This window comes from Neophocaena asiaeorientalis, unplaced genomic scaffold (assembly GCF_003031525.2).
Source record: "Neophocaena asiaeorientalis asiaeorientalis breed wild unplaced genomic scaffold, Neophocaena_asiaeorientalis_V1.1 scaffold113, whole genome shotgun sequence".
Taxonomy (NCBI): Eukaryota; Metazoa; Chordata; class Mammalia; order Artiodactyla; family Phocoenidae; genus Neophocaena; species Neophocaena asiaeorientalis.
The window spans coordinates 6,486,778-6,501,683 of NW_020172316.1; the positions used below are offsets into that span (position 1 = coordinate 6,486,778).

Consider the following 14,906-nt stretch of genomic DNA (forward strand, 5'->3'; position numbering starts at 1 on the left):
GGTCTTTGACAAGCTGGTCACCAGAGAAGGGAGCTTAGTCGTGAGTCTGAACTGTCTGGTTCTTGTAGTGCTGGAGAAAAAACTCATCAGGTCAAGATACTGATCTGGAAACATGAAGTGCTACTATTTTAGGTTAAACATGTAAAACATGAGCTTTTCCCTCATTCTTCCTACTAGTTGTATGTTAGCCTGGGCAGATGTAGAACAAAACTGAATTAACAAATTGCAAACAAATATTCGAGGATAAAACTTGAAGAGAATATATCATATTTACTTTGACAACATGTTTTCTTTTGTAGATATATACAAATAGTAGTGATTTTTTTTTAGTTGTATATACAAAAGCTGTAAAATAATATTTCTTTAAGTAGTCTTGCTTCTGTAGTCATCTGACAAGTAATAAGACTATGTCGTTTTTCTTCCCAAGTAATCTGGGAATTTTTTCAAAAGACTACATTTTTTTCAGGGCAAGGCTGTGGCTTGAGTTTTTAGCTCCAGCTGAAAGCACAGTGCTTGAAATGGGATAGGTTCATAGCAAGTATTTGCTGAATAAGTAATATAGAGTCACATTTTCTGCTCTGCTGGAAAATTATTTTCAAGAGAGTGTGCTTTCTGATTACTGTAGTTAATAACACTATTGCATATTTGAAAGACCTAAGAGAGAAGTCTTAACAGTTCTCATCACAAGAAAAGAATTTTTGCAACTCTTTATAGTAGTGGATGTTAACTAGATTTGTTGTGGTGATCATTTCACAATATATGCAAGTATCAAATCATACTGTACACCTGAAACTAATATAATTTTCTATGTCAGTTATAGCTCAGTAAAAAAAGAGGAGGCTGTTTATAAAAGAGTATACTTTCACTAAATGCAATGCAATTTTACAGTGTCCTCCAAGGAACTGTCACTATGTAGTGATGGTACGCGGGTGTAGGACAAGGGAAGGAGGGATAAATGTGATGGAGAATACTCTCTGAGACATGAAATTAAGTTTAGGTGGCTAATATAATTGAACCTTTGATTTTCTTGTTATGTTTTGTTTTGAAGTTCCTGCTTTTCTTAAAATCGTGCTTTGATGGTATATTGGGCTGGCCAAGCATACAGATGCCTGCCATGCCAAAGCTCCCATTTAAAGGAAACTGTCTTGCTCTTAGCCCTTGCTGTATGAATAGTCCCATTTTGTATTTTCTATAACCCCTGGGGGTACCTGAGTGGACACTAGAAAACTAAACCAAGATCAGTGAATTATGGCTTGGTACAAAAAGATAACTAGGCTAATCAGATTTTTCCCTGGCAAATTTAAAATATAAAATGTGGAGAGATAGAGACAGTTAACAGTGAGGGCAAAAACTGAAATAGTATATTGGGAAATAACTTGAGGTAAACATGAGGATAAGGTGAGTTATCATGTGTTATGGGGAAGCAAAAATATGAGAAGTGAGAGGAAGCCATTTAATAGTGGATCTGAAAGAATCAGGTATTTGGAATTAAGCTGCGTAAATAATAAGGAGAGTAATAGAATATTGCAAGTTTGATTAATTGATTCATTCCTTTATTCAACAAATAATTTGTTGAGTTACTGCTATGTACCAGGCACTGTTCTAGCCTAAGAGCATTGCTCCGAAAAACAGTTAAGCCAGTGATTCTCAACTAGCTGTGATTTTTGCCTGCCAGAGGATATTTGGCAGTGTCTAGAGACATTTGGTTGTCACAACTGGGAAGGGGGAATGGTATTAGTATTCTAGTGGGTAGAGGCCAGGGATGCTGCTAAATATTCTACAAGGCACGGGACAACTCCTTACAGAAAAGAATAAATAATCTGACTCAAAATGTCCATAATTCTGAGATTGAGAAACCCTGCGTAAGCCATTAAGTATAGGCATACCTCAGAGATGCTGCTGGCTCGGTTGCAGACGACCACAGTAAATACTGCAATAAAGCAAATCACATGAATTTTTTGGTTTCCCAGTACAAATAAAAGTTATGTTTATGTAATACTGTAGTCTGTTAAGTGTGCAATAACATTATGTCTAAAAAAACAATGTACATACCTTAATTAAAAATATTTTATTGCTAAAAAATGCAAACCATCATCTGAGCCTTCAGTGGGTTGTAACCTTTTTGCAGTGGTAACATCAAGGATCACTGATCACAGACCACCATAACAAATATAATAATAGAAAGTTTGAAATATTGCAAGAATTACCAAAATGTGACGCAGAAACACGAAATGAGCAAATGCTGGTGGAAAAATGAGCAGTAGACTTGCTTAATGCAGGGTTGCCACAAGCCTTCAATTTGTAAACAACACAATATAGTGAAGTATAATAAAATGAGGTATGTCTGTATATATTTCATAGAGTAATTATTATCTTGTAGTTGACATTTAACTTTCTGTGTTTTCAGAAAGGAAAATTTACTGGAGGAAGTTTACTGGAGTAAAATGGAGGCCTCAGTAATATTACCCATTCTGAAGAAAAAACTAGCCTTCCTTTCAGGTATGTTTTCTTCTTAAAATTGGAAGTGTTTGATGTATAAATTTGTTTAATCTTTTTTTGTTTGATAAGTTTGGCAGAAAGGCATTTCATTTTTCTCTGAAGGTTTTGTTTTAAAGGTATTTCTGAGATATCTTTTACTCAGAATGGATAGCGGTGCAAGCCAACTCTGTCACTGTTGGTGCTTGGCAGCTAGTTTTTATTCTGTTCTGTAATTTGATTAAATGACCTCTACAAGGTAGATGTCATGACATTTCACTTCTCATATAAAAATGAAATAATTAATACAGGCTGAGAATAATTGCCTAACCAGCATCTAAAGTATTGTTTCTGAAATATAGAGTAATTCATTTTTGTGTTATCCCATTCTAGCTTTTGCCTTCCATCTTCCTATGAAGGGGGAGTTATGAAATAAATTACATGGTTTTCACTTTTTACTGCTCAAATTTGGTTATAAGGCTTGAATTTACCTTCCATTATTAACCCAAAGTCTGCATTGACTAAGAAGAGTCAAAGAGAAGCTTCGAGATATGTTGCTAGTGTGAAAGCAGTGGTGACGCTGGGTGTAGCAATTCTCTGGAATTTTGGACCATTGAGTAAATTTGCACATGCTTTAGAATAGGTACTGTGACCCACCTATTGAAGATTATTTAAGTTGTATTATCTTGCTTTTTCTCTCTTATACTTTTTAGGTCCTATCAGAATTGTCTTGATATTTAGGCTACTAATGTCCTTTTCAATGTATATTGTATCTCTCTGTAAATTGGCATGTTTTTCTAGTGTACATTATAAAGGAGAAAATAAGATATTGAATTCCACCAGTAATATTAGTTCTTTATTTAATATGTGTTTTCTTTTTTTAAAAAACTTCTTCCCTTACCAGTTGACACGTTTTCTCTCCATTTTTTAATGATATGAATGGTATTGGAGGAAACGTTCTTATTCACAGTTTGTGCATTTTGTACAAGTCCAGCAGTATAAATTCCTACAACTGGAAGTATTAAAGAGAATTTACATTTACATTTAAAGGTTTTGTCTGATTGCCCTATAAGAATATTGTGGCAATTGTTGATCTCTCACCAGTGTATGAAAATGCATGTTTGAAAACAGAAATAGACCCACAGGCATAGAAAACAAACTTATGGTTACCAAAAGGGAAAGAGGGGAGGGATAAATTTGGAATTTAGAATTAACAGATAAACACTACTAAATATGAAATATATAAACAACAAGGACCTACTGTATAGCACAGGGAACTATATTCAACATTTTGTAATAACCTATAATGGAAAAGAATCTGAAAGAGAATAGATATATATGTATGTGTATAACTGAATCACTTTGCTGTACATCTGAAGCACTGTAAATCAACTATACTTCAATTAAAAAAAAAAGCCAGTTTGCCCATACTGTTGCCAAGAGTGGATATTACTATTTTAAAAAAATCTTTATCAGTGACATTTTTTCATTCTTATTTTACTTGTCTCTGTGCAGCATTTGACCCTGGTGACCATACCTATCTTGAAAGCCTTTTTCTTCTTGACATCTGCCTTCTTTTGCATCTACACTGGTGATTATTTTATTGTACCTTAGTGAAAGCTGAGGGCATGAGGTTAAATGTAATCCTGTATGTTAGACCTGTGCTCTGCAGACAATTTCACAGTGGGTCAGAGTGCTGAAGTTCAGATATGAACCTTTTTGCAGTTTGGTTTAATGCAGGGCTTAGCGATTTTTGAGGAGAAAATGAGACTTCTCTGAACCCAATTCCTCTTGACTTGCTCTTGACCGTTAATTATTTCAACCAGTAATTTTCAAACTTTTTTAATAATAGAGAAAAACTTCTCAAACCAACAAAATCATTCAGGGGATACAGTTTGAAAACCATGGTTGCAGTCTATTAAAAAAAAATAAAACTTGTATTCTAAACAAAACAACATTTGCAGTTGAAGTCACTATTGATTATCGATTAAGTTGAACCATTTGAAATTGCCATTTATTGAGATTAAACAAAGTGGTTGACTATCAGTAATTTACATGGTTAATCTGATAAAAGATCATTTATGGTTGGTACCTTGTGAATTGCATCCATGTTATTCATAGGAATCATTTTTTTTCAATTCAGTCCTTTAAGTTTTTGGTGATAGAGATCATATAAAATTGTTTGCTTTAGTGTTTGCTGGCTTTTAAGTTTCTAAAATTGCCATAAATGTCAGTTGGATCAAAAGATGGACTTCAGTGTGAAAATCAATCATGTGGGGAGCTTTCAAAGAAGCTGTGTGTGTATAAAAGTACTAGTTATATTTTAATGCTTATGGAAAATCGAAGAGAACTTGAACATCCATGAAATGTAAGTGCGTTCCAGTTCCTGGCTTTCAGAATTCTATATCCAGGTCCCGTGCACTCTTCTCAGCTGGACAGGGCTTTCCCTTTATTGCCTCATGAACAAAAAGAATGCCTGTCTGACCTTTGTGAGTTAACTCAGATCATTCCTCATCACGGAATGCTCTTTTGACTTGGTTTATAAATTCTATTCATTTTTCTTAAGTTTTACTTTTCTATGAAGTTTTTTACATTTATTACAGCTCTTATCATTTTCTCCATTTTCTAAATCCCTTTTTATAATATTTTATATATTTTGTACAACACATCCTAACAAATTATCTGTCATATTTCATACTGTTATTTCTTACGACTTAAAGTTTTTCTTCCTAGGTTGATAAGAAATTTGTTGTTTTACTTGCAAATGTTTACTGTACTAGGCACACAATAGGTGTTTGATGAATTGATTACAATCAGAAGCAGACTAAATGGAAGAAATTAAACAAAATGAGAATCGCTATGTTTAAGTGAATATTTCATTGGTGAATTTCTTTCCTCTTATTTTTTCTAAATTTTATATAATTTTGCTGTACTACTATAAACATTTACAATATATAAAATAAACAGCCATTAGATTGTTTTTTACTGATGTCTTAAACTTGTAATTGTTATAGTAACATTGGATGCAAATATATTTAATTCATTTAGTGCTTTAAAATCTCTTACATGTTAAATTTATATATTTTTTTCTTTAATAGGAGGAAAGGACAGACGAAGCGGCCTCATTCTGACAATTCCATTATGCCTGGAACAGACAAATATGGACGAGCTGAGTGTCACCTTAGACTACCTACTCAGCATTCCAAGGTGACTCTAAAGGTGTCTTTTCTTAAATTTCAATATGTTTTCATTTACTTACGAATGATTCCTGCTATTGTTAAAGTATACTTTGCTATCTTATCTGCTTTTATTAGCAGTGAAATTATAATTGAAAACACAAGAATCAATAATATATGATGCCATAGCAGATAAAATAAAGACATTTTATATTCTTGATGCACTAAATGATACTGATTTCTAAAATGTATATACTGTCAACTTTTAAGGAATGCAAAGATTGAGCATCTGTCTGTATACCATGTAATTTAAGAAAACTTAGAAAAATGAATTCAGTAGAAAGCTCTTGTGTTTAGGTAGCTATTTCACTAAATAGATATAAATACATCTGTATGTTTTAATCTATTGAATGAAAGCTATTTGGAGTTTAAAACATTTTTATTTAAAAAAAATGCAAAATATGTTTATATTTTAATCCAAAGATCATTGGATTTTTAATTTTTATATTTCTTTGGTGAAGACAAAACTTAAACCTTTGTATTTGCTTGAGCCTACCCATCATTTCAACAACAAGAACAGAAAAGCCCCCTCCCCAGCTTCCTTTCCCATATGTGATATTTGGGGACTGAAATCTGACTGCACATTAGAATCATCTGGAGATTTTTTCCAAAGTTTTAATGCTTGTGGGTCCACCTCCAGAGAGTCTGATCCAATTGTTTTTGGGAGGACTGCTCATCAGACTTTAAAAAAAATTCTTTAAGCTCCCTGGATAATTCTAATATGCAGTCACATTTGCAACCCACTGCAGCAAAGTGCAGGAATGAGGGCAGATTGTTTTGTGTGTGTTTGTAAAATATAGGGGTGGTAAAAGGAACAAAACTATCTTTTACATAATGCTCTTAAGCTCGAAATAGTGAATTTTAAACATTTTAGTCAGAGCAAACAATTCTTTGTATCCTTTTCCTATATTTGCATTATTGACATAATAGATTATTTCATTTTAAACCACCTTGAAGAATACAGGGTTAAAATTACATTTTAGAACAACTGACTTGTTCTAAATCACATCTGCTTCCAGTATTGGTGTATAATGATTCTGTTGCTGAATGTTTTTTCAATATTGGGAAAATAGAGGTCTTAAAGTGAAAATTTTCAGTCTTTACTTTCTGGAAAAGAAAGTTATCAGACTTCACAGTGTATTAGTACTGAATAGCCTTGCTAATTCTCTGAGCTGCTGATTGCCAATTTGTATTCTTCATCATTAGATAACGAACTGCTTTTTAGGTAAATGACACTAGCTAAACATATAACTAACAAATTATGAAAAAATATTCATGGATTCATAGATGGTTAAAAGTGTTCAGGGAACTTAGAGACCATCTGAATCAACTGCCTTATTTTACAGTTGAGGGAATTGAGACTTGGAAGTTAGTTACTTGCCAAAGATCACACAGCTAATTAGCAGTAGAGCTGGGATTAGAATCTGCAGTTCCTGACACCAGTCCAGAGCTCCTCATACTTCAGATGAATAGAGTACAGTGTAGTTGCATCTTATGTGGGGTGAGGTTCTGAAGTTAAAATGTAATGCAAAAATTACTGATAGTCAAAATTACCCTTGAAAAATGCCTAAGGAAGAATTAGAGACTTATGAACTATTTTTCCGTGAACATGCTAGATTTTCTTCCAGCATTGGAACATGTCAGTCATTGAGGCTGAGTTCTGGAAGACACAGTCGGCTTGTGGTTAGGTTTGTGATAAGAAAATGCACGCTTGTATATACTAGAATCAGGATCAGCCTGCCAGGATGCTCACACTGTAGGGTAAATGACCCGTTTCACTCATGCAGCCTGTCTGCTCACTCTGGGTGTGCAAACAGGAAGTACAATGGAGGGCAAAATAGCCTACACTATTTAAACGTTCTCTCTCTCTTTCTTTCTTATATAGATATGGTACTATTTCAGTGTAAATTATGAATCAGTTTCTGCAGAGCTACACATACCTACCTGCCAGCTAATAGAGAAGATGTAAGTTGAAGCAAGATGAAAGAACTTAATTTAGCAAGACAAAATAGATACCTGGATACTTTATTTTTGATAATTGTTCTGCTAAAGTTTGACCGTCTCAAATATTTGTGAACGCCATGACTTTTTAGCCTTCTGCTTTCTTGGATCAACCTCCTATAACTTTGGCATTTAAAAACTTAGTTGGCAGCTTTATATCAGTGCTTGCCATTTCATTAGAGAGCTAGAGGGTTTTTGAGCTCTTCATTCCAACTCTGGACAGTAGTTTATTAGGTGCAGCCTTAAAAACTGATTTTTCTCCTTCAGAATGCCTGCCATTAAAACTGCTTTTAAATTGTATTATGAGAGATTTCAAATACACAAAAAAGTTGAAGGAATAGTGGAGTAAACACCATTATGCCCATCACTTAGAAGCCTGTAACTAATGTTGTAATACTTTATCACGTATCTATGTGTTTATCCACCCCTCTTTCCATCCCAGAACTGTTTTTTTTTTTTTTTTTCCCAGAACTGTTTTTAAGTTTACCCTGTCAGATCAGTCTCAGCTTGGGTCTAGAAGGTTTTTCCTTTTTTAGTATGTCTGCATTTTTTTTGGTGTGACTTGTTTCTCCCAGACTCTGCTGTTAAAGCTTAACTCCTCCCTACTGTGAATGTCTCCAGACAGCTCCAGCAGTGTAGCTAGCTAATGCGGCCTCTTCTTTATAGGAGATGTCCAAAAGTAGTCTTTCATTGCAGTGAAAACGTTAACATTCTGAATATAGTAACAGCTTTTTAAAAGTTATTTAAAAATGGAAAGAAACTATTCAGTTCTTACCCATATTTTATGCTTAGTTTCATGACCAGGAGCAAGGTATGATGCATACTTATTTTAAATGGGTAACCCAGTACAGTTGAAAATGGGGTCATTTCCTGATTCCTTTACATACAGCTTGGTCCTAAGCTTGTTTTTGGTTTCTGACTCTTGAGCAGAGGGCTGAGAAGAAAGGAGAAGTTCAGGTTAATTGTAACCTGACCTGAATACTAAGTTTATGTTCAGGTAACTTCTCATGTCCAGGTCTGTGTGGAGTTCAGGACTAACCATTACTGCCCCATTTTCTACAAAGGGTTTTTAATAAAAAATAACATAGACTGACACAGCTGGGCCAACCTGAGTGTTAAATTTTAGGAGAGGTAAATGGAGTTTTTCTTTTGTTATACCAGCGATTGCTGTACACTTTAGACATAAACAACATGATTAGAAATTATGAGTCCATGACTCAGAAAGCAGAATCAAATTCAAGATTACCTTATGGAGATGAAGAAAAGATATATAAATTAATCTGCAAATCTTTTCGTTAAAAAAGTAAATATTGAGATTTGCACTAAACAAAACCTCACAAGTAGATCTTTATCTCATATCATTTCTTTATATATTTCAAAATTTTAAGTCAGAAGCATATTCACATTCAAAGTATAAAATGAAATTTGTGTCAGTACTATTACACAAAGTATGATTATAAGATATTGAGACTACCAGCTTTTTAAAAACATGTGGCAAAACATATGCATCAGTGTTTCCCAACCTTCTTTGTCATTGTTATCTTTGTAAGGAGCCCTTTTAGGCAGCTTTTCCTATTCACTTCTGCTTGATGTCATAGAGTTTACTGTTAAATCAGTCTGATATTAGAGTGCAGAGCCATGTTTCATTTATCTCCATATTCACAAGGCCAATAAAAATGATTTGGAGACCGTAGGTGTTTGTTATGTGGATATTGAAGGAACCAACCAGACTTAGCAATAAAGTCATAGAAACGACTTAAAATATATTGTGAAAGGAGATATAACAGCTGTGTATGGTGAAATATCATTTGAATCCCATACAAGTAGTTTTGTTACTGCCAGAATTCTATGGGGCATATATTCTGTACATTCAGAATTTTAAAAAATTTATCTGTGGACATTTTTATTCAAAGAAAATCTTACAGAGAAACTAAATTTATAAAAGAGCTAGAAGTGTAGGCCCACAGCCATTTCTGCTCATCCCCACCTTCTCAAATTCCACTTCCACTGCAGTGCCCCCTCACCCGCTTTTAAGGAGCCTCCTTGGAGCTTACAGGACTCTGCAGAGCACTTAGAAGGTAATTTGAATATGAATATAACACTGATTGGTTCAGTATAGTCTGTGAGAGTGTGACTGGGATGGCTCTTCTTTTTTTTTAATTTATTTTTTATACAGCAGATTCTTGTTCGTTATCTACTTTGTACATATTGGGATGGCTCTTCTTTATTTTTGTTTTTTTATGGGACATGCTTCTAAGAAAGTTTAAGGCAGTGCCTTCCTTTCTCCTCAGCAAATGCACTTCTGGCAAATGACGGTATAATTGTGTTGATCTTAGAGTTACTTCAAAGCACTGTAGTTAAATGCTTTGAACATGCTTTATGCTGTTGATGAGTGCTTTTTTAATATTTACTTCATTCATTCAACGAATATGTATTGAAAACTTATAATGTCCATTTTAAAATGTGACAGCTAAGCTGGCATTTCCTTTCTTTACCACGTATTTTTAAATTTCCTGTCGCCTCTGTTCCCTTTTCATGTGCTTAAGTTCAAGTCGAGGGATGGCTGGGTTGTCAAGCTGGACTAGTACAGCAATAGCCAAGCTAATTTCTCTATCTCCAGTCTCTCCCCAGTTTGTACACAAGGACAAGATAAATTTCACCAAAACAACAGTTCTATCATCCTTCTCAGTTTTCTAGGACCTCCTCTCCTTTCCACACAATGAATTTAATTCAATGGTCATTTATTTTGTTGCTACCAAGTGCAGACATTGTACACCGTGCATTGTGAAGGCAAGAAAGACTAGTGTGTGCTCTCAGGGACAGTCTTTCAGCCTTCTTAACTGCTATGCCAAGACATTGTGTGATTTGACTTAACCCTTTCATTTCATATTTCTTGAGCGCTTATCATGCAAGGCACTTAGTTTTATAGCACTTGTATTAACTCAGTCTTCAAAATAACAATATTATTATCCCTATTACATAGGTGAAAAAATGAGGGCAGAGAAATTTAAGAAACTTACCCAAATTAATAAGTGGTACCTTTGCTTATATTCCTCTTGCTCTGTATCCTTTTATGTTAAGTTTCATTAGCTCCTTTATGTCGGTACTTCCCAGAGTCTTCCAGCTGTTCTCCAGACTTACAGCACTTGCCGTTTCTGACTCTTAGGCATTTAATCATAATGTGTTTCATGGTAATTCTTGAATTTTTACATTTATTATTTAAGTTTTACATTAAAAAAATTTCAAAGATATATGTTTCCCTAGTAACATTAAAAAGGTGACATCAGTGAGTGTAAAGTAGACACTAATTAAAATACTTTTATTTTACCTTTTCACCTTTCTAAATGATCTTAAGCTTTTTGAAGGGAGAAACTGTGTTGTATAATACATATTTTTTCATAATCCTGTGCAGTACCTCATATTGATACTTAGTAATCAATAGTCAGTGGATATGGGTTTCTGCTCTTTATCTTACTTAAGTTTCTTCATAGCTCTGTGTAGTGAGGGCCAGGCTATACAGATAGCTGATGAAAGAGCATTTAAGAAAGAGTATCTTAGACAGAGGGAGCAGTAAGTGGAAAGGCCCTGAGTCAGGAGCAGGCTCAGTGTGTTGTGCAATCAGTAGGGAGGGTAGTGTGGGTGGAGCAGTTTGAGAGAAGGAGGGTTCTGGGAGAGCCCTCAGAGGGGCTGCAGTCAGCACTTAGAGGACCTCCTAGGCCATGGTAAGGACTTCAATTCTGAATGAGAAGGAAGGCCATTGTTACATTCCTACCGAGGAGTGATATGATCTGCGTCTTCTAACATTTCTAGAGGCCCTCTGTATTAAAAGCTGGAAGCTGCCAACATATCATTAAGACAATAATATCCTTGCTTTCTGGAAGCATATTATCTAATGAAGATGAATTATAAACAAGCAATTATAATAAAAGCATAAGTAAAATTAGTGCCATTAAGTAAGTATAAGCAGAGCTCTCTGAATGGAAAGAAGGAGCCCTTAGTCGTAATCAAAGAAATTAGTGAAGAGCTGCAGAAAATCCATTGACAGTCTTTTTCTAGCCAAAGTGAGTGAGCTTATTAAGGACCTGCTCCGCCTTTAATAGCTGTTTTAACTTAGCCACGTCACCCTTGAAAGGCTCTAATGGAGTAAGAACAAGGAAGTGGGGTGTTAATAGATTTTTTTTTTTTGGTTAGTGGTCTTAAAATTATAAAATGTTAATAGTAGTATAGGAATTTACTAATATAGCACTGCAGCTACACACCCTTTATAAGGGACATAATATGCTTCTAAATCGAAGTATGTTCTTGTAAAAAACAGTTTAAACCATTACTCCACTTGTAGGATTGCAATTTTTTTAAAAAAGGGACTTCCCTGGTGGTCCAGTGGTTAAGAATCCACACATTCAATGCAGGGGCATGGGTTCAATCCCTGGTCGGGAAACTAAGATCCCACATGCCGTGTGGCACAGCTAAAATTAAATAAGCAAACAAACTATTCCTTTCAAGTAGTTGAAAGATCACTTGATCTTACAATCTTCAAATATGTAGTATCTTTGAATTGTGTGTATTTTCTTTATCTATCTTAGTAAAATGTGAGAAAATTATGATCAAGGGTGTTTTTAAGTACTCTAAAAGATAAATTTAGAGTATTTTATGCCCTTAAGATCACTGCAGATGGTATTTGCAAGCTTCATTACTTTCTTTGTCTTAATATACAGATTAATTTAGTGTGCTTTGAAAGATAGATGTCTCGTTTGTGTAAAACTTACTTGTTTAACAAAATGGTTGTGTAACCTGTACCTCATAGATGCAGGTGCCAAATTATGGGGATGACTTACTTCTCTTGGGCTCTAGTCCCAACCAGCAAAGGCCCTCCACTGGGCAGCTCCATGTATCTTAGCTCCCCTTCCTGCAAATTTCCACACTGCACTGGTAGAGTCCCTGAGTTGCTGCCACTTCTCTGAAGACCACTCACTGACAGTAACTCTACTAGGCTTGTCTTTCTTTGGCTTGTATCCTCCGTAAGTCAGGGTGGTCTTCTCCTTACCTGATCCCACAACTAGCAGTTAGATGTCAGATTTGCTTCCCCCAGCAAGTCTTTATGTGCTGTTGCTGATGCAGAAGAGATCACTGTATTATTGCCTTACCCCCACGAATGCTTAGTGGATCCTTTATTTTGTAATGCAAAATCCAAAAATAGAACACTTCAACATTTTTTTATTAAGATATAAGTCACATATCATAAACATCATTTTTTAAAGTGTACAGTTCAGTGGTTTTCAGTATATTCACAAGGTTGTGCGACCATCACTCTCAAATTCCAGAACATTGCCATCAGCCCAAAAAAGAAACCTATACCCATTGGTAGTCCCTCCTCATCCCATTCTCCCCTCCTCCCAGCCCTTGTCAGCCACTAGTCTGCTTTCTGTCTCTATGGATTTACCCATTCTGGACATTTCATATAAATGGAATCATACGATATGGACTTTTGAATCTGGCTTCTTTCACTTAGCATGTTTTCAAGGTTTATCCATGTTGTAGCATATATCAGTACTTCATTTCTTTTTATGATTGAATAATACTCTGTTGAATGGATTACCCCATTTTTTTCCCCATTCATCCATTGTTGGACATTCGAGTTGTTTTGGATTTTGGCTGTTATGAATTATGCTGCTATGAATATCTGTTTGCAGGTTTTTTGTATGGACATATGTTTCATTTTGCCTCACCTCTTGAACAGTTCTCTGCTTTCTTTGGAAGCTCAGCTTCTGTCCCTGCCTACAGAGTCACCTATTCTTCTTCCAAATCTTTAGCAATATCATCCTCATTCTTGTGACCTTACTGTTTCTCAATAGAATTGGATATCTTTCTCCAATAATCCTCTTGAGGTTAATGTGAATGTTTGGAGAGAATAAGGGAGGATTAGTAAAATTCCCTGGACTGTTGGATTTAAATCTCAGGAAAGGGCCTGCTATTAACCTATCCTATAATGTAGGCAATTGGGAGAACTTTGTGTGGAGAGAATTTTCACTAACAAATCCTTGCTCTGCTAAGCAAAGCTGCAGTTTCTTCCACTATATTAGAGGGAGGGCAGTTGAGATCTTTATGTTGTTGATTTTATAAGTAAAACAAATAGTAATAGTAATAATAAATAATAATAATATAGCTATGTAGTTTTGGTCATAGGATAGAGTTTTTCCATGTTGTTGCATTTTACTAGGGCAGGCTTCTGAGAAGTGTTTAGTAGGTACTTGAATAATTGAATATAATATATAGCAATAACACATTTTCCAACACTCAGGATAATATTGTGCTGGTCAAGTGCCTAAGAATGCAAAAGTGAAAGCAGAGGTGGGTCAGACATGGTGTATTCAAGCTTTGAATTCTTATATACACCAATGCTACTTCACCTCGTTAAATTTCCCCAAAAGAATACCAAGAAGCTTATTTCCAATGGTTTAATAATAGCTTACTTTATTTTCTACCTGTTTTGAAATATCACTTCACAACCTTACACTTCTGGCAGGAAGGGGAGACAAGAAGTACGTCCACACTTGGCAGTCATTAGTTACCTACTTCACTGTGATCCCATTTTACAGATGAAGAGATTGAGAGGCTAGTGAGACTATTTGAATGTTGCTTTGATTTCTTCTCTTTTTAAGACATTGAATTTACATGCTTTTAGAGTAACTTTCTTACCAAATTAGCTTATAAATTGTCAGTGTTTCCTGAAATGAGAAAAATAAATTGCTTGAGAAAACTGAAAGGACACTGAAGAATTCATTTATTGACAGTGCAAACCAAGTCAATTGAGATTAATGCTGCTCCATGTATGATTACACTGTAAACTTTATTTAGGATTATTAAGAATAAAATAGGAAGCTTGTTTTAATACTCTGTAATTTTGTTTCATTTCAGTGAAAAGTGTAAGGCTAGAGGATTTACCGTGATTGTGGATGGCAGAAAATCCCAGTGGAATGTGGTGAAAACAGTAGTCTTAATGCTACAGGTAATTTTATTTTTGACTATTAGGAAGTGGTTTTATTGTACAGCAACAGGTTAGGTGATAGTGGCAAATGCATTTTGTTTATTGGACTGTGCCCAAGCTTCTCAGCGGTGACTGAGTTCTGAAATGCACAGGTCACTATTGGATTGTTTAGATTCAGTTCTTACAGGTTTCACTTAAGTAGTAAAATA

The 14,906-nt window shown here is 34.9% G+C and overlaps 1 protein-coding gene across 4 annotated transcripts in view; it reads left to right on the plus strand.

Annotated features, from left to right (window-relative positions):
• The window catches only part of SESTD1 (SEC14 and spectrin domain containing 1), a 137,388-nt gene that overhangs the window by 41,568 nt on the left and 80,914 nt on the right, over positions 1–14,906 (plus strand). For 2 of the 4 annotated variants that reach the window (XM_024766576.1, XM_024766567.1), the window contains 3 exons: positions 2,408–2,499; positions 5,574–5,682; positions 14,628–14,718. In XM_024766576.1, coding sequence (XP_024622344.1) covers positions 2,445–2,499; positions 5,574–5,682; positions 14,628–14,718 — 255 coding nt within the window. In that variant the 5' untranslated portion in view covers positions 2,408–2,444. Of the gene's footprint in view, positions 1–2,407; positions 2,500–5,573; positions 5,695–14,627; positions 14,719–14,906 lie in introns of those variants that run through there. The other 2 variants (XM_024766596.1, XM_024766586.1) reach the window with 2 other exon arrangements.